The sequence below is a fragment of the Notolepis coatsorum genome (assembly GCF_963971535.1).
Source record: "Notolepis coatsorum genome assembly, chromosome: 20".
Classification (NCBI taxonomy): Eukaryota; Metazoa; Chordata; class Actinopteri; order Aulopiformes; family Paralepididae; genus Notolepis; species Notolepis coatsorum.
Genome location: NC_140184.1, coordinates 61,137,763 through 61,158,026, shown reverse-complemented (window position 1 = coordinate 61,158,026; position 20,264 = coordinate 61,137,763). Strand labels below are relative to the sequence as shown.

Genomic DNA, 20,264 nt, shown 5'->3' with positions numbered 1-20,264 from the left:
TATCACTGTTTTCACGATTATCAAAACTATAGAAGGAAAGATTTTTTTATTACATCTATTTAGGCTAAAAGTAAAGACAAATGTACATGCATAATCCATGTCAGACAGAGAGAGAGACCTATAGCAGACTTAATGGTTTTATAATATTTCTGTTATAATCATCAACTATATCCAGTTTGTTTTTTATAGTGTAATGTATACAATTTTAAATAATGTATAATGGTTTGTTTGTGTGTCCGTGTGTGTGTCAGCTCCTCCGGTCTCACCACCAGGTCTAACCTCTAACCTCACCACCAGGTCTAACCTCTAACCTCACCACCAGGTCTAACCTCTAACCTCACCACCAGGTCTAACCTCTAACCTCACCACCAGGTCTAACCTCACCACCAGGTCTAACCTCTAACCTCACCACCAGGTCTAACCTCTAACCTCACCACCAGGTCTAACCTCACCACCAGGTCTAACCTCTAACCTCACCACCAGGTCTAACCTCTAACCTCACCACCAGGTCTAACCTCTAACCTCACCACCAGGTCTAACCTCTAACCTCACCACCAGGTCTAACCTCTAACCTCACCACCAGGTCTAACCTCACCACTAGGTCTAACCTCACCACCAGGTCTAACCTCTAGGGCTGTCCCCGACTAAGGATTTGGATGGTCGACTATGATTGGACTAAATGTGCCGTTAGTCGACTATTGGTTGACTAAAAAAAAGTATAATATCTTTTTTTAATTTAGTTTTTTTTAATTTATTTTACATTTTTTATCATTCCATTTGGGCTGTGGGGGGTGCTTAATATCTGAAGGAGTCGACTGAAGTCTTCTTGTCCTCTGCAAAAGCATACAATTAGTCCACTGATGGATCCTAGCCGGCTAGCCGGCTTCCGGCTTCAACATGGACGGTCGCATTTTACGTAGCTCCCGTAACCAACGCAACAGCCAACGCAACAGAGCAACAACAAAGTACTTTGCGCATTTTCTACTTTCCCTCCTGTGGATTATGGATTTGTACCTGAATTCACAACTCAAGCAGCAACTCCAGACAGAAGTGGAGGGTAGCGAAAACGTAAATCAACAGTCCCATTGCGACTTCTACTTGTTAACGGGCACGGAGAGGAAACATCCAGCATTCGGAGCCTCGGCGATCCACGCAGTACTTACTGCAAATCCGGAACGAAAGAAATTACCCCCGGCAGGCAAGTGTAATAAGAGATCAATGATTTTATTATATCTGCTCATGTCGGGTGACATACATCAGAACCCTGGTCCCGTAATGACACGGAACCAGAGACTACAGCAAGAAGCGATGGAGGTTCCCATCGCGACCAACAGCATCCACGCAATTGACGCTCCAGCCAGCAGTTGCACCAGCCGACCAGCAAGCGGCGACATACCCTCACAGAAGCCCCAGCGGACTCGGCGAGTGGCTAAAGGAAGAGCGGCGCGGGACATCGAGACCACCAAGGACCCGACGGTTAGCTTGGCTGGCCCCGCCAAGGCCAAGGCCGCCATGCCAGCAAGTCTACCCGGGCCGAGGCCAGGACAAAAGGCACCCCCCCTCCCCCACAATGGAGTACAATCAGACATATCTGTAATCAACCAGCCCCCCCCCCCACATCGCGGGCTTTCACACAAAGGAATACAGACACAGACACCAGCAAAGGACAAAGCATCACCCCACCCCCCCCTCCCCACCCACGGCACAAACAGCAACAACGCCCCCCCTCCCCCCACCACAGGACAGGACACAATGGAACAGAGTTACCTCAACTGTGACGACATCAAACTTATTACAAGCAAAAATGGACTTCACATATTTCACTTAAACATAAACAGCTTGAAACCGAAATTGGCTGAAATCAGACATTTGTTTCTAAACGGTAAGGCAAATATATTATGTTTCACAGAAACAAAACTTGACTCATCTGTTCAGGATCCAGAGATAGAAATCGAGGACTATTCAATCATCAGGAGGGATAGGAACCAGTATGGAGGTGGTGTCTGTGTGTATATACACAAAGATACCAAATTCAGCAACCGTACTGACCTTAACCATGACGAGATTGAAACTGTATGGATTGAAATCTTATTTGAAAGGGCAAAATCAGTACTAATAGGCACAATCTATAGACCACCAGAACAGACTGGTTTTTATGATACTCTGGATGTGTGCTTAGCTGGAGCTGAGGATGCGGAAAAAATTCTTATTGGGGATTGGAACACGGATATGCAACAAAAAAATGCACCCGTCTTCAAATCCTTCAATAGGTTTTGTGATCTGCACGGCCTCAGCCAACTAATCACCCAACCCACAAGGATATGTGAATCAACTCAGACTACCATTGACCTCATACTGACCTCTGACAAGTCCAAGATCTCCAGTAAAGGGGTTATAGCATGCGGGTTAAGTGATCATTACATGATATTCTGTACCCGCAAAAAGCTAAAACTAAAGGCTGGCTGTCACAAAACAGTCACATCTAGAGACCTCAAAACCTACTCTAGCGAGGCCTTTAACCTTGAACTGGAGAGTCTGGACTGGTCAGATGAACTCAATGGTACACTGGTTGAAGAAACTTGGCTTGGCTTCAAAACCAAATTTTCATCAATACTAAACAAAATGGCCCCCCTAAGAACCACCAGGGTAAAAAATCGCGCTGAGCCATGGATGCACACTGAAATACTGACCGCTATGAAAGCCAGAGACAAAAAATGCTCTGAGTTTCGTAAAAGTCAGTCAAAGCTTACCAAAAGCACGAGCAGTGAACTCCAAGACCACGTGACTGAACTCAAACTAGAAAGAAACAGACTAAGAAATGACGTAAACTCCATGATCAAAACTGCAAAAAAAAATTTCATCAATGACAAAACCGAGGAAAACAAAAATAAACCACGTGAACTTTGGAAATTACTCAACAATCAACTAGGCTGCAGTAAAAAACTCAAAACCAGGTTCTCAAACATAAACATAAAGACGGACAACACGCTCATCACAGACAAGCTGGATGTAGCCAATTACTTAAACACTTTCTTCACAAACATAGCCACAACACTGGTAAACAAACTACCCTCCCACTCAGGGCAGTATGGGGTAGAACACATAGTAGCATACTACATGAACCTAGGCGTCCACAAAGACGACTTCAAACTGGAAATAGTAACTACAGATGAGGTACTCAAAAAACTGAGCGCCCTCCAACCAAACAAGGCCACTGGCCATGACAACATCCCCTCCAAATTCCTCAGAGACTCAGCAGCAGCCATCACCCCAGTCATCACACACATAATAAACCTCTCCATAAAACAGGGACACGTCCCCAAGGACTTCAAAATTGCGAGAGTAACACCCCTGCACAAAAAGGGCAGCAAATTAGACCCGGGTAACTACCGCCCTGTTTCTATCCTTACATCCATCTCGAAAGTCATGGAAAAAATAGTATACGAACAGATCGAAAAATACCTCGCGGAAAAAAATCTAATCTACGAATTCCAATCTGGCTTCAGAACATCCCACTCCACTGACACATGCCTTCTCTACTTGAACGACCACATCAAACAAGAGGTGGACGCGGGCAAATACTGCGGCATGGTCATGCTGGACCTACAAAAGGCCTTCGACACTGTCAATCACACCATTCTGATTGACAAGCTAAAAGCAATTGGTTTTGATAGTTTATCAGTGAGCTGGATACAATCCTACCTGGAGGGGAGGGAACAGATGGTGGAAGTAAACGGTACCCTATCCCCCCCCCTCACAGTGAGCTGTGGTGTTCCACAAGGAAGCATACTAGGACCGCTACTATTCCTAATTTATGCAAATGACATGTCGTCAGCTTGTGACTGCAACTTGTTCCTGTTTGCGGACGACTCAGCCCTGCTGGTCTCTGACAAGAACAAGTTACAGGTTGAAAAAGCCCTCAGCTCGGAACTAGGCAAAATCTGCATATGGCTCGCCGACAACAAACTATCATTACACATGGGCAAAACAGAGTCCATTCTCTTCGGTTCAAATAACAAACTCAGCAAGACTGACGACTTCTCGGTTACAGTGGGTGACAATATTGTCACAAGGAAAGATGAAATTACCTACCTGGGTTCCATCCTAGAGGCTAATCTTTCCTGTGACAAAATGGCATCCAATGTAATAAAAAAAGTCAACCAACGAACGCGATTCTTGTACCGGATCTCCTCTCTGGTAAACAAGAATACCCTGAAGACTCTAGCAGGAGCACTCATTCAAGGGTACTACGACTATGCTTGCACCTCATGGTACCAAAGCACCTCAAAGGCACTAAAAAACAAATTACAAACATCTCAAAACAAGCTAGTCAGACTACTACTTGACCTGACTCCTAGAACCCACCTCACCCCTGCCCACTTTGACAACCTAGGATGGCTTAGAGTAGACGACAGAGTACAGCAACTTGCAATGGGCCTGGTCTACAAGATACACTACGCGACCAAGGTACCCATGTACATGTCAAAATACTTCCCAAAGGTCAGTGAATACCACGATCACAACACCAGAGGGAGCTCCACAAATCATGTAAAACCCAGATTCGGCTCAAACAAGGGACTAAACACGTTTCGCAATTATGCCACATCAATGTGGAACGCCCTGCCTAAAGCTGTAAAGGAATGTGAATCACTACCCACCTTCAAAAACACTCTCAAAAAACACCTACGTGAGACTGCAATTCGAAACTGGCCCCTACAAATGTCCTAACCTAGTTGTACAGTAAATGACCAAGTAAGGCTTTGTCAACATTCCAATGTACAGTGTAAAATGTGTGTGTGTCCCCTACCCAACCCCCCCCCCCCCCCCCCCCCCCCCCCCACCTCCAATGTACAGCCCTCACCTAACCCACCCAACCCCACCCCACCAACCTCCTCCAATGTACAGTTTCTACGCCAAATGTATATACACTCCTTTTCTGGACACTTTTGTATCACAAACAGTACTGTATTTGCAAATCTGATATGTCATAAATGTATAGATGTAGCAGTACTGTCTATCTGTATGTCATGTATGTCATATATGTTATGATGAATTGAAAATGGGGGACCCTGGTGGAAACAAGACGAAAGTCTTTCTCTGGTCTGCATCCCCTTAACAATTGTATGTATTGAGATGTACTGTACTGTACCCATTCTGCAATCTGTTAATAAACTTTTCAATCAATCAATCAATCAATATTTGTCTAGTCTAGTGTGTTCATTAGATGGGTGAAATCCTCTTTCAGTGCCTCTGTGCCTGTTTTCGTAGGCAGTTAGCCTCTGGTATGCGTGCCATTAGCGTTAGCCACGCTTCTAGGCCTATTTCCTTTTGGAAAGAATGATAAAAAAATTAAATAAAAAGATATTATATATATATATATATATATATATATATATATATATATATATATATATTTTTTTTTTACTATTCAACTAAGAGGTTGGTTAGTCGACTACGGCTCCTTTCGACCGATTAGTCGACTAATCGACTGATAGGGGTCAGCCCTACAAACCTCTAACCTCACCACCAGGTCTAACCTGGTACACAGGCGTTTGTATGCAACGTAAACACTGAAGGTGATGCAAAACAAAAGCCTGGTGGGCAGTGTGTGTATTGTGGCCTTGGCCCCCAGTTTACAGTCACTCCATCTTCATTGTGTTGCAACTTAAACAACAAAGCAAGTAGAAAAGAGGAGGGGGCTTTCTGTCTATGCTGGATCGGCTCTAGGCTGGTTTTCAAGGAAAATTGTCAGTGTTGACGTATACAGAGATGGTATAGGCGTAGGGAAAGAGCCAGCATTGACGTATACAGAGATGGTATAGGCATAGGTAAAGGAAAATAATTCTGAAAATACAGCTGCTATAGCTCTAGTGTGTTAGGGTTAGTTTGGGTGTAGGCGTACTTGTTGATGTTGCTGCCCTCCTTCAGTCTCTCTCCTGCTGCTCCCGTCTTGGCTGCTCTCTCACTGCCTGCCAAGTCTACCAGACTCAGCTTACTCACCTTCTCACCACTCGTCTAGAGAGAGAGAGAGAGAGAGATAATTCGTTATTTAGTTGTTACTTAATTGCCCCCACCACCACACACACAATTAGGACAGGAACTTGGCCAGGAGGTTGAGTGTAGCTGGAGGGAGTGTGCAGGATGACAACATGAAGCAGGGAGTAGAGAAAGAAAGGGAAGGACGTGGGGGAGGAAGGGAGGGAAAGGGAAGGAAGGGAGAGAGAGAAGACTGAAAGAATGAGAGGAATTTGTATATGTGGCCATGACACCTCTTAACAAAGGGGTGCACTCTGCCTGGTAACATAGGGGTTAAACCAAGCAGGAAGCAAAACCATTTAGTGAAACCACTTGTTCCATTTCCCTGGGAGAAAACAGTGCAAACTTCAAAACAAGTTTTGTTCGAGGTCTAAATTACGTCACATTTGGTCTCATTTTCAATTAACACAGTCACTCGACCTTATGATCGATCGTCAAGAAAACATACAACGCTGCCAAGCAGCCTTTATTGGGGCTTCACACAAGACCTACTCGTTGGTGCAACTGCTGCTTCAGTGCGCTCACTCGCACAGGTTGATGGTTTCTGGAAAAAGTATTTCTTGTTCTTAACACATTGGGTGTGCCAGCAACGAGAAATCTCGTTGTTGGCCGCCATGCGTTGAGTGCCAATGACAAGAAATCTCGTTATTTAATCGTTATTTCTTTTATTAGCGATATCCATTCATTTTTCATCCATCCAGCCTCACGTTATCATTGGGACTGGCTCTGATCTAGAAAAGGGCAAATACCGCCCCCTATTGTCTCCCGGATGGTATTGCACCCATTGGATTGGAGTCAATGAAAATGCATGAGAAAAAAAACTCCGGGCTCCACATTTAACTTCTGAGCCATGTAACCTGAGACTATTGCATTCATTCGTGGATTATCTGTTTCGAGGTCAAATGTTGGATCAATAAACGCGATCGATATTTGGAATGGTGATCAGAAATTGGATTAATCTTTTTGCAGAACATCTGATGTGAGGTAAGGACTTTATTTTACCAGTCTTGGGGTAATCAAGATGTTTTTTTTCACATATTTCACAACGTGTGACTCATATGTGTGTATGCGTAACGTTAGCGCCAGACAGGGCATAGATAATTGATTTTTCAGCCCGCTTCTCTAGCCCTGAAACTAAATAAAACAACTGAGTCCTTACAAATTAAGAAATTCCCCCACACTGCTCTTGTGATTAAGGCAATTATTTATTGAGATTTACAGGTCCTTGACATGAAACAGTTTTGAGAACCAATTATGATGAGTCGAGCTGTGCAGTGCATTGCAGAATAGTGTATAGTAGTTTAGTGTAGAGTAGAGTAGTGCAGAGTAGTGTGTATAGTAGTGTAATGTAGTGTAGAGTAGTGTAGTATAGTAGTGTAGAGTAGTGCAATGTAGTGTAGTGTATAGTAGTGTAGTCTATAGTATAGAGTAGTGTAGTATAATATAGTAGTGTAGTCTATAGTATAGAGTAGTGTAGTGTAGTATAATATAGTAGTGTAGTTTATAGTAGTGTAGTGTACTGTATAGTAATGTAGTGCAATATAGTATAGTTGTAGTGTATAGTAGTGTAGTGTATAGTAGAGTAGTGTAGTGTATAGTAGTGTAATGTAGAGTAGTGCAATGTAGTGTAGAGTAGTGTAGTGTAGAGTAGTGTAGTGTATAATAGTAGTGTAGTGTAGTCTATAGTATATAGTATAGTATAGTGTAGTGTATAGTATAGTAGTGTAGTGTACTGTATAGTAATGTAGTGCAATATAGTGTAGTGTGTATAGTAGTGTACTGTAGAGTAGTGTATAGTAGTGCAGTGTGTAGTGTAGTACAATGCACACAGCCCAAGTCCCCAGGCTGGCCAATCATAATGCCTGTAAGTTATATGAAAAGACTCATTAGACAGACTCCGTCAGACTTTCCTATGGGAAGCACAAAAAAGTGTACACACACATACACCACCGTAAAATGCTCCTATTGTTTCCTGTAATTTACAATCTGCAGGGGAGGAGCCTTCAGCGAGAGGAGATGGATAGAAGAGGAGATGGGAGAGGGATGAGGCAAAAAGAAGAGGAGCAGACAGGAGGGGAAATAGAAGAGAAAAAGAGGAGAACGAGAGGAAGAGAGCAGAGTAAATGCCCAGATGATGAGAGAAGAGATGTAGAGGTATCGAGCACTGGGCCAGAAGTGAGGAAGTCTGTGACAGTGAAACTCCAGTGGTAGGACTCCGATATGTGATGTGCAAAATCTAAAATCAGTCAGATGTCACAATGATGCATTCCTAGATAAACGTAATTTGGGGGGTTTGATATTAAATAAAGACATGATGACAAGCTAGCAGCTAACAATTGTCAAGCTAGCAGCTAACAATTGTCAATCTACTCTGGTCATACTCAGAACTCTCCCTCCCCGGGGCACCCCACGGTGGCGGACCATGTACATACGCTCAGCGTAAACCGCAGCGTCCTGGGTTCCAATTCGGCCCAGGACATGTGCTGCATGTCTTCCTCCATCTCTCTCTCTCCCAAATGTCCAAACTGTCCTATCCACAATAAAGCGCAAATGCCCTAAAAAATATATCTTAAAAAAAATAAAAGAACTCTCCCTCCCTCCCGCTCCGTCTCGCTGAGATTATGAAAGAAAGGCTTAGCTTTATGCATGGCATAATATACATAAAACGTTGATGCTTGTAATAGGCAGTGAAGGGCAGTAGCTAGCTACAAGTAGCAACGCTACATAGCTTAACACTTTGATCGCCATGGTTAAATTCATAATTTACCATCCCTAGCCAGCTCTATTTGTCTATGGAGAAGTTCCCCTTCTTTGCAGGGCTATAACTTTTTTAATTCTATTGCTAAATTGACATTATTATGGCCCATTCAATGTCCTATATCCATTGTTCAGGGTGTAGCAACGTTATACTTTTTCATTCACATATTCATACTAAAATATGGTCTAAAGTATAATTATGTTTTTATCGTTTTCTGCAGCTTTCTCCAGAACTTGATTTATAGCCCCAAATGCATTATATTGATGATCAAATACAGTTTGGTAGCGATCGGTGCCAGATGAAAAATTTCAACTGGAGGTACTTCTAGAACTTACTACGTATCATCCGATATTGACCGGATGGGCGGGGGGTCGTTTATAATTCCGTGGGCAACGTTATATCATTCGTCTAGTGTGGGCCATATGCAGTGATGCCAGTAACGCGTTATTGTAATCTGATTACTTTCCCCCGAAAATAGTAATCTAACGCGTTAATTTTTAAAAGCCAGTAATCTGATTGCAGTTACTTGTCCAAGTGGCTGTGCGTTACTATTTCATTACTATCTCATCATAAATTCATAATGCAGGCGGAATGCAGTATTTTATTTCGTTTTCGACAGTCAAAAATACATTTTGAGCTGTTTTTCTTATTTGGGAGTGACGTCGTGTGGCAGTGAAAGGGTTACACAAGAATGTGTCCCGCGGCGTGACTGGACCCTCTGTCTGTGAGTGACTCTGCTTTGGTCCAATCACATTCCCCATCCACAGTCTGCGAATCAGAGGCAGAGTAGGGCGGGTCTTCACAGCACGTCATGTGACATATGCGCCAATCGTGTGACAACAGGGCTCCGTCGTTACAGCCTCGTCTGCACGGAGAATTCCACCCCAAAACGCTTGTCTAAACGCAAAATTAAAAGTGAAACCGCAAGACGACTTTTGCGGTTTCTGTTCAGACTTCCATCCCAAAACGCTTGTCTAAACGTAGCCTCAGTCACTACTTCACGTTTGTGTCAGCTAAGCCGGGTGAAAAAAAAACATTCATATGCGGAGGAAACAAAATACTGTCTACCGCTAAAAACAGCACATCCAATTGCATTGAAAGCATCTGGAATCACAACACTAGCCGACGCTTCGACTAGGTACAGGAGGACTCGGAGGTCCACCAGCCAAACAGAAAAAGAGAGATTGTTTCTTTCCCTTTTGATTAATGTATATTTGATGGTGGCAGAGCAAAAGCTCTTATTTGCCAGATTTACAGTTAATTTACATGTTAAAGAGAGACTGATTGTATGTTTATAGAGAGACATTTATAAAAACAATTTAATAGTTACAGTTGATATAATTGAATAGTTCAGCCTGCATTTGTTAGATGTGATACACTGGTTTTGTAAAACCACTGGCTGGCTGCTCTAATGCTGTGAGCATCATAGACTGTTGCTTTACCATACTTGATGGTACAGAAGCTGAAGCACTAGTTTAACAATTTACGTTATGTGCATAGAAACAAGTTAAAAACAATTTATGCACTTTCAATAAAGCGTTTAAAAAAAACTGTTGGGGGAACGACGACGACTTCGTAACCTAGTTACTTTCAAAGTAACTAAGTTACTCTGATAATCAAGTAATCAGTAAAGTAACTTAGATAACTTTTTAAAGGAGTAATCAGTAATCAGTAATCAGATTACTTTTACAAGTAATCTGTGGCATCACTGGTCATATGGTCATCAGAGCAGTTTATATGGAACACGTTAGAAAATAACGCTGGATCTTACCATATGTTCCTCGCGCCGTTGGACGATCAGCTTGGAGTAGACAGTTTTCGATTATGGTATGTTGATATAGATGAACCATTTCCAGGTTGTATAATACTATATACGTCCAAATAACGTTGTTTATTGAGTTAGGGCGAGCGATTGATTATCCAGTGTGTTGAGATGGAGTCCGGCTAACGATCGCGAGTGCCCGGACGAAATATGGATGAGCACTTCCTGTTTGGCGCGCCCCTCCCTCTTGGCCGATCTGCCGCTCTTGAACCGTTAAGACAGTTGAGTGGAGCTCACCAGTACATCTCATGTCTCCGGAGGAGAAATATGATTTCGATCACAGATTTTTGAAATATTGATATCAAAGACGAGTAACGGCGTCTTCGGCAGAATGAGCATGGCGAGCAAAGACGAGTTACGGCGTTCCCGGCGATTAAAGTGTTAACTACAATTCTCAGTAGCGTGATGGTAGCGTCGCTACTTTTGAACCAAGTAGCGTTCTCTGTAGTGCAGCTATTTTTAGAACGAAGTAGTGACGTAGCGTGACGAAACGCTACACCGCTACTATCCGGAGAAACAGAAATAAAGTTTTGTGAGAAAAAGAAAAAAAAACGGAGAAAACCCACTATGATTGGTTGGTTGGTTTAGATACGAGTATGACGACTCACGATTGGGTAAGGTTAGGTCAAAACATTACGGGTAGGCCAATCAGAGGCAGGATAGGGCGGGACTCCAGCTGAGGCAGAGGGATTCGATGGCATTGATGAAGATGATGATGTCAATAACAACAATGCCTCTCCATGGCCGTATCTGGAAACATTTATGACTGAGTTTGACTGAAAAAACGCCTAAAACATATGTGTTATTGTGTCAGCCAAAAACAAAGCTGCTCTCAGCTTCCCACACACGTCCAGCACTAACTTGAGAACACATTCAGGTAAGCTGATGAAAACTTTACATAAACATTGTCAACTGTTCCCAAACAGCACACAAGTCAGTGCACTTGCACAAGTCAGCAGGAGTGGTACATATCTAGCAGCCAAGGAAGTAGTATTGTTTGTCTAGCAGTGTCAAGCTTGAGTGTTATACTCTGAGTACATACTGTAGTAGTATAGACATATTAGCATAGTTGGTAGTAGTATAGACGTGGTAGCATAATAGTCAAATGTTCTGTTCTATTGATGTCCCACCGTTCATGTAAAGATGGATTTCGTTAATGTCTATTTTGTAGACAAATGTTTCTTGCACTTTTTCTTTGGCCAGGTTATTGTCATTTTGCTACTGTGGTTTGAGTTGAAACAGTAGTTTATCCTGTGCTGAAAAGTCTCCATTCCAATAGAGAGAGTATATATTTTGGTGTTTATTTGATTATTGTTTCACTGCCTTTTATTTATTACGTTTCCACAGTTCTTTCCTCATACTTTATTAACATTTTGTACATAATACAAGTTCATGTTAAAAGGATGACACAAAAAGCCAGACCGAGGGCTTGTTTCAGTTTTATAATAAACAATCAATCTGAACCTTTTTTTTGCCTGCCTATTTGTTTGGTGGAAACTTGATCATGAAGTTAAAAAAAAAGAAAAAAAAAAAAGAATAGTGCCGATGTAGTTAGCTATTTTTGCCATGTTCTTGTAGTGTAGCTTGCTACATTTCTCTGGGGATAGCTTCCATTGTAGTTGAGCTATATTTAATCGAGAGTAACTTGTAGTGTAGCTTACTACATTTTCCAAGTAGCTTGCCCATCACTGGTAATAGGCATATGACAAGCGGAGAACGGAGCAATTTAACAACCGCAGTACCGGGCTGTTTCTCCTCCACTTTAACTACAGGTGTCCCTGAAACAAAACCACAGATGAATGACAAGTTTGTAACACAGCAGGGCCATTACAATAGGCTGTCCTCTACTTTAGTTAGCCTAATCAATATGATCAATGAATTAAAAAACAATATTTGACAGCATTTGGTTTTTCCAGTACAATTCTTTATTACACATTTTTTTTATTGAATTGTCATGGTGAGAGAGGGTGAGAGAGAGAGAGAGAGAGAGAGAGAGAGAGAGAGAGAGAGAGAGAGAGAGACAGAGAGACAGAGAGACAGAGAGAGAGAGAGAGGATGTTAAGTAGGGTCATAAGCAAATGTGACTTTCAGTGAAAATAAAGGTGAATGTTTGACAAATAAGGGGCTCATATTTTATGTTTTGGTACTATAGAATGCATCAGAGTAAGACACATTTAATGATATGATATACCTATTCGTTAATTTGCCCAGCTGTGATATGTAGCTACTAGCTAGTGTGTATTATAGCCGGAGAACAGCAAATATGAATGAATGAATGACCTTTATTTATATAGCACCCTTCACAGCATGAATGCACAGGGTGCTTTACACTACAGCTAGCATATAAAAACTAAAACAAAAATCAGAAATGACAACAACAACAGACGGCAGTTAACGGTTTCTGCGCCAAAAACGAGTTAACTCGTTATAGCCCGCCAATCGAATTCTGCCAACAACGAGTAAACTCGTTATTGGATCGTTATTTCTTTTATTCGCTATTTCCATTCATAATTCATCCTGCTATGCTGTGGGAATGTTTAGCACTCTGTCTGAGATCGCAACGGCCCGATACCGCCGCCTGGTGGTATGCAGCCGATGTTGCACTTACTTTCTGAAGGACGCTTGACTGTGCGTCAGTGAATGTCTTCCGGGCGGAGTTATCTTGTAACGTGGATCAAGATACACACTCGATTGCATTGAATCGCCTTCGGGACGCCAGAATCATTATGCTTTTTGGGCTTATGGCGTCGGCTAAATGGACATACGATCTAGCAGATGGCAATCAAATAATTGGAATATTCTTTTTGCAGTCTCATCGGCCAGAGGTAAGAGCAATCTAACGTTAATTTCAGCTTGATTGTCAATTGCCATCATTGCCATCGCTCTAATCAACGTATGCTGTTGTACTAACGAATGCCGTTATTGACAATCAATTAATCATAAACGACCCCCCCCCCCTTTCCTGCATGCATGATGGAACATAATATATACCGATCATATGCATTTTAATTTTAAATTGTAGCGTGTATGAAATGCCAATGGATTAAGTATAATATGCGTCGTGGCCCATTACTAGCGCTCCAGGAATTATCCTAGACCACTCTAAAACTATACTTGCAGTATATTCACCACGGTATAAAACGACAATGTATGGATGGAAAAAATATTACTTTTCCACATCTTGAACGATAGATACCCGATGACAAATGGGCCATAGTATTGCATATATAGCTATAATATTTAAATAGTTATAGCCCTGCAAACAAGGTGAGCGACTCCCACCGTTTACAGTGATGGCGTCAGCTGCTAAGGATGCGTCTATTGTGTGGCAGTCAGTGTTAAAAACAGTGAAACCAAATAAAATAGAATAAAAGAATCAGTCACTAATTAAAAAAATATATAGGAACAGTGAGGACAAAAAGGGTGCCTATATATGACCAAAGGCCTGTCTAAACATATGTGTTTTTTTTTTTTTTTTTTTTAAATGATTTTCTGAGGGGGCAGTTCGCAGGTCCAGGGGGAGAGCATTCCAGAGCCTTGGTGCCGTCACCTCGAAGGCTCTCGTTTTGAGCCTGGACCTGGGGACCACCAGGAGGTGCTGATCTGCAGATCTGAGTGAGCGGGTGTTGGTGTAGGGATGGATGAGTTCAGTGATGTAGATAGGGGCCTGACCGTGGAGTGCTCTGAAAGTAAAAGTGAGGACTTTGAAGTGAATTCTATAGTGTACCGGGAGCCAGTGCAGGGATGCCAGAATGGGAGTGATGTGACATGATTTTTTTTTACCGTGTGAGTAGCCTGGCTGCAGCATTTTGGACCATTTGTAGTTTGTCTGTGGATGATTTAGTGAGACAGGTGAAAAGTGAGTTGCAGTAGTCAAGCCTAGAGGAAATAAAAGCATGCACGGACAGTTCTAATTCAGAGTGTGATATGATGGTGCGTAGTTTTGCAATATTTCTGAGGTGAAAAAAGCAGGTGCGTGTGAGTGTTTTGACATGTTTGTCTAGGTTCATGGCCTGGTCGAAGACAACACCCAGGTTTCTCAGATGGGGGCGTATGTTGTCTTTAAGGGACCCCAACCCCAAGTGAGTGGCCACTCTAGCTGCAGTCTTCTCAACTGCTACGATCAGCACCTCCATTTTTGCAGAATTTAACTGGAGGAAGTTACTCCCCATCCAGCTCTCAATGCTGAGCAGGCACTCCTGGAGAAGGCCGAGTTTCTCCAACTTATCAGGTTTAAAAGAGCAAAGTAGCTGTATGTCGTCTGCGTAGCAGTGATATTTAATGCCGGTGAATTTATTGATGAGGAGGCCTAAAGGAAGCATATAAATGGCAAAAAGGAGTGGTCCTAGCACCGATCCCTTTGGTACCCCACATGAGAGGGGGGTGGGGTCAGATTTAAAAGGACCCACAGCCACTAGGCTATGTGATTCAATACGAGTGATTTGCCATTCTGATTGACCAATTATTTCAATTGACCACAATGAAATATTTTAAATAATATTGCACTGGGAAATAAAATGCTATAAAAACATCAATTACACTTGAAAGTAAAATGCCACAAATGAATTAGCAGTCATGTGGTTTTTCAAAAACATCAATGGACAGAATATACCATTATGTTACATCTTTCATTAACACATTGAGTGCCACGGACGTTTTTTGTCGTTAGTTCATGCCGACCTTTGAGTGCCCCCGACGCTATATAGCGTTTGTTTGTCGTTTTTTTTATTTATTAATTGGCGATTTTTTCATATTTCATCAATCGAGCCTCGGGTTAGTGCTGCAGAGTCTCTCTGAGCTCAATTGGGAAGATACCGCCCCCTATCGTCTCTCCCTGTGGTACTGCACCCCATTACTTTACACTGATGCAGGGGGGGTGGCCAGTTTCCTCATTTTACTTTTCCATCAAGGTCAACTGAAGCGTGATCGATATTTGGAATGGCGATCAGGAATTGGAATAATCTTTTTGGATAACATCTGATCTCAGGTAAGGAATTTATTTTACCAGTCTTAGGATAATCAGACCTGTTTTCACAGAGATATAAGCGTTTGCCCTGTGCGTGTGTGTGTGCGCGGTGATCGCTGATGAGGAAATGAGAGAATCGATTTTTCAGCCCGCCTCTATAGCGTGCATAAATACACATATACTATCGATAATCTAGCGTTTATTTGAAAACGATTCATAAATAGGCCGAAAAATGACAACGTTTTTGTGTATGCTAGAATATTCCAGTAAATGCCTTTTATCACGGAATCTATATATTTTCCTGAAAAACTAGGGCTTTTCAAAATGCTATAAAACGAAAATGAACCGATTAAAAAACAATCCGTTTCGACAATGTTGACTGCAAACAAGTCATTGATAAGCGACAGGCAGATTAGACACATAGCCATAATGTAAGACAGAGATTATGCGTTCACAACGCTATCATTGAAGTGGGTGGTGGCATTTAACCATGTTTCCAATGTTAATGGCTGGCACTCAAACTGTTAACAGCCTTGAGATACTGTGAAACCAATGTGTGCACGTAGAAACAGCTTTTTGTATTGGCATCGACTCAAATAGTCACTCTCCGAGAGGGAGAGCAAGAATTAGGAGGCGAGAGAGAGATGGAGGGGAGAGCGCAAGAGAGAACGAGAGGGAGGGGAGAGAGAGAGATGGATATTTGAGTGAGATCAGTGAGGCGTACGGAGCCTTTATCTTTCTGATCAGGCTATCTTTAGCCTGGCTTGCTTTTCCTTTCCTGTCAATCTGGCACATGGACCGCACTCAAAAAAGGAACAACTTAATCAAAGGCATCAATGCCTCCAAAAGAAATTCCCAAGAACATGGGCGGGACAACACCACTGTAATATGGAATAATATTGGAGAAGCATTCTAAACTTGATCAATAGAACAGCGTATGTGATGCCATTCAACTTTATAGATAACACTGAATAAAGAACGTCCTTTAATTATTATTTACAGATAGCACTGTGATTAAATAACGTGCTTTAAATTATTTACAGATAGCACTGTGAATAAAGAATGTGCTTTAATTATTATTTACAGATAGCACTGTGAATAAAGAACGTGCTTTAATTATTATTTACAGATAGCACTGTGAATAAAGAACGTTGTAGGAAAGCCCCTGTTAACACTTTGAGAGCCACTCACGGCTAATCTCGTGTTTACAATAGTTACGTTGAAATCCACTCACGAGATTTCTCGGAATTATTATTATTATTTTTTTTTAGCGATCTGAAATCATATTGCATCACGCGAGCCTACCCTAGCCTACCCAAGGGCCGCCGGCGATCAGATGTGAAAAAAGCGCCCCCTATCGTCTCCCAGATGGTAAATCACCCTTTTGGAATGGACTCAATGAAAATGGATGGGGGAAAAAAAATATTCCAGTCCACATTTTCCAGTCCACTGATGCAGCCGGAGTTACCAGAGTTCATTCTGGATCCTCTGAGCCCCGCGGATCATGAGTTCTACTGTATACACGTTAGACTTAGTTTACAGTCTGCCTACTTATATTGTTTGCATGTACTGCATGAGTAATTTCCCTGAATAGGCTATGTAGGTTATATAATAACTCCGATTAAGTGATTGTCTTAGTTACTAGTTGTATTATATTACTAATGAATATTATTGTAGCTATAGACCACATGTTTATGACATTATGTTTATGTACGTCACTACTGTGTATACTAATGTATACTGTATTGTATTCCTTTGTAGACAACCACACGCAAATTCCCAAATACAAATCATTAACTGAAGCACGCCTCTGTGATTCTTTAATTGGAGTCACAACCCCATAGTGTCCGCCAGCTCTATCAAACGCACCTGTGGAGGCCCTAGCCCTCCGTTTCAAACGTGCTTTAATTATTATTTACAGATAGCACTGTGAATAAAGAACATGCTTAATTATTATTTAGATAGCACTGTGAATAAAGAACGTGCTTACTACTTATATACAGATATCACTGTGAATAAAGAATGTGCTTAATTATTATCTACAGATAGCACTGTAAATATAGAACGTGCTTAATTATTATCTACAGATAGCACTGTGAATAAGAACATTATTATTATTAATACTTGTTTTTTAGATCAATTTGCTGAACTTTGTGGCAAAGATGTTAGCTAGTGTGGATATTCCCAAACCGAATCAATAATTACATCTATATGGACACAACTGCTTAACTCATTCTCCTTGTAACAAATATAATTATGAAGCACAAGAAGTGGCATGCTGTTTTTCACTCAAAACTGACAGACCTCGAAGGCTAATATATATTTGGATACATATTTGGACATCGACACAATTTTGGACATAACAAGTGAAGAATAACTTTGCTTTATTAGCACTTCCCTGAGATGCCTTCTGGCCGCCTCAGACCTACTCCTATCCAAGCTCCGGGAGGGTCATCAAAGAGAAGTCGCCTATTCTCAGTCCTTGCGCCACAATGGTGGAATGAACTACCCACCCCAGTTAGGACAGCCGAAACCCGTCCAATCTTTCGCCGTCGACTAAAGATGCACTTCTTCAACCATTATCTGAAATTAAATGAAAAAATAATAAAAATCTAACCCTAACTAACCTTACTGTCATGCACTTGTCCTAATAAACTAACCTACACTGTAGCACTCAACACTTTGATGTACATTGTTACTCAGCTGATAGAGTTGTGCCCTTCCTGATGACTTGTCGTACAGAACTTGTAAGTCGCTTTGGATAAAAGCGTCAGCTAAATGACTAAATGTAAAATGTAAATGTAGATAGAGCCCGTCAAACCTTTATCTCCTACAGTCAGTTGGCAATTTGTTCCAACAGCAAGCAAATATCACAAACAGCATGTACATATCATCATCAACATAATTTTCTCTGCTTACCGTTTCAAATGTTGCTTGATGGGCTGATTAAACATAATCATTAAAGAGAACACATTATATATCTTTCAACTATTTTATATGACTTCCTTGAATCTGTGGAACATGTTTTTGCAAAGAAACTAGACAAATAACAATTGTATCATCTATTTTCAAGCACTTTCTCTTGCATTCAAGTGTTTTTGGTGGTAATAGCAACACACTGAATTTGAAATAGATTATTTCCTTCCCTGCCTGGCTGCCCCATACCCAGGGCCACCTGGGAGAAATGCGAGGCCCTGTGCGAGATTTAAAAATTGTAAAATTACCCCCAAGGTAATTTTTTTATTTTTTCCCCCATACAGTCAAAATATTCTTAAATAATAGCGCTGCCCGAGGCTGGGCATGATAGTCAACATATAGCAAGAGAGAGAGCTCCCGTTCTACAGTCAATATACAGTGTAGGTGTAGAGAGAGCGAGAGCGAGAGCGAGAGCGAGAGCGAGAGCGAGAGCGAGAGAGAGAGAGAGAGAGAGAGAGAAAGAGAGAGAGAGAGAGAGACACATTGGAAAGAAATGTAAATGCTATTTGGCCCTAAACAGAGAGTACACAGTGGCAGAATACCTGAGCACTGTGACTGAAGATCCTTGACTAGGTACAGACTCAGCGAGCACAGCCTAGCCATCGAGAAAGGCCTCCATAGGCAGACTGTGTGTGTTAGAAAGAGAGAGAGAGAGCATGTGTGTTTGTGTGTTAGAGAGAGAGAGCATGTCTGTGTGTCGTGTGTGTGTTAGAGAGAGAGCATGTATGAGAGAGATAAGCAAAGATGAGCCCCTAAAGGATATTCAACTTTTAATGGAAGAACAAAACAGAAGGAAAAGATAACTTCACAAAGGCAACATGAATATACATAGATCCAAAAGGACAGAGATCAACACTTAAATCCAAAGAGAAGAGGGTCTATACCAGAGAAAACAAAGTAGCAAGGAGCCAATGGCCGACATCAGCTAAATAGGCTAACTGCAAATAGAGTAGCCAGGTACTGACACCAGGCCACACACAGCTTTGGCCAACGCTACCCAAGCTACACAAACGACCAAGACAATTCACACACAGCACATGTCGTATCTCCAAATGTTGTGAAGTAACATATGTTTTGCCTGGAGAAAAACATCGTTATTAACAAAACATTCGGGAGGGGAAGGAAGGAAGAGTGGGGTAATGTCCAATGGACATCTTACCTGCACCAAGGAACGCAGGGCGAAAGGCCGCAACACAGGTCTCCACGTTGACGAAAGGCCTCTCGGCGGGACAAAAAGAAGCTATGGCCGGAGCCTTGTCATGGTGCAGGCCCGACTACATCTTCTGTCAAAGATGATGTCGTAGTCAGAGTGCCAGGGCCTGCTATTCTCACGGCTAATGTCAATGGTCGTAGCACAAGCTAACAGCTAACTCTAGGCTAACTGATAGCATCAAGCTAACGTTCCCAGCCGAGCGAAAACGAGCAGCTAACGTCGTAGCTAAACAGCTAACTGGCTAACAGTTAGCTCAACCCGGCTATCGCTAACCATTAGCTAACGCAGAAGCAAGCTATGCGGCTACCACTGAAAAACTGTACAACGTGAGAAAAGCAATACAGGCCAACACTTCAGACAGCCGCTGTGTTTTCCTCTTCTCATACGAAAAGAGAGAGAGAGAGAGCGAGAGAGCGAGAGAGCGAGAGAGCGAGAGAGAGAGCGAGAGAGAGAGAGAGAGAGAGAGAGAGAGAGAGAGAGAGAGAGAGAGAGA

At 42.0% G+C, this 20,264-nt stretch overlaps 1 protein-coding gene across 1 annotated transcript in view; it reads right to left on the bottom strand.

Moving 5' to 3' along the window:
- The window catches only part of kif13ba (kinesin family member 13Ba), a gene marked incomplete at its 3' end in the record, with an annotated part of 212,184 nt that overhangs the window by 91,825 nt on the left and 100,095 nt on the right, over positions 1-20,264 (bottom strand). The window contains exon 9 of the mRNA XM_084337338.1: positions 5,903-6,015. Coding sequence (XP_084193464.1) covers positions 5,903-6,015 — 113 coding nt within the window. The remainder of the gene's footprint in view (positions 1-5,902; positions 6,016-20,264) is intronic.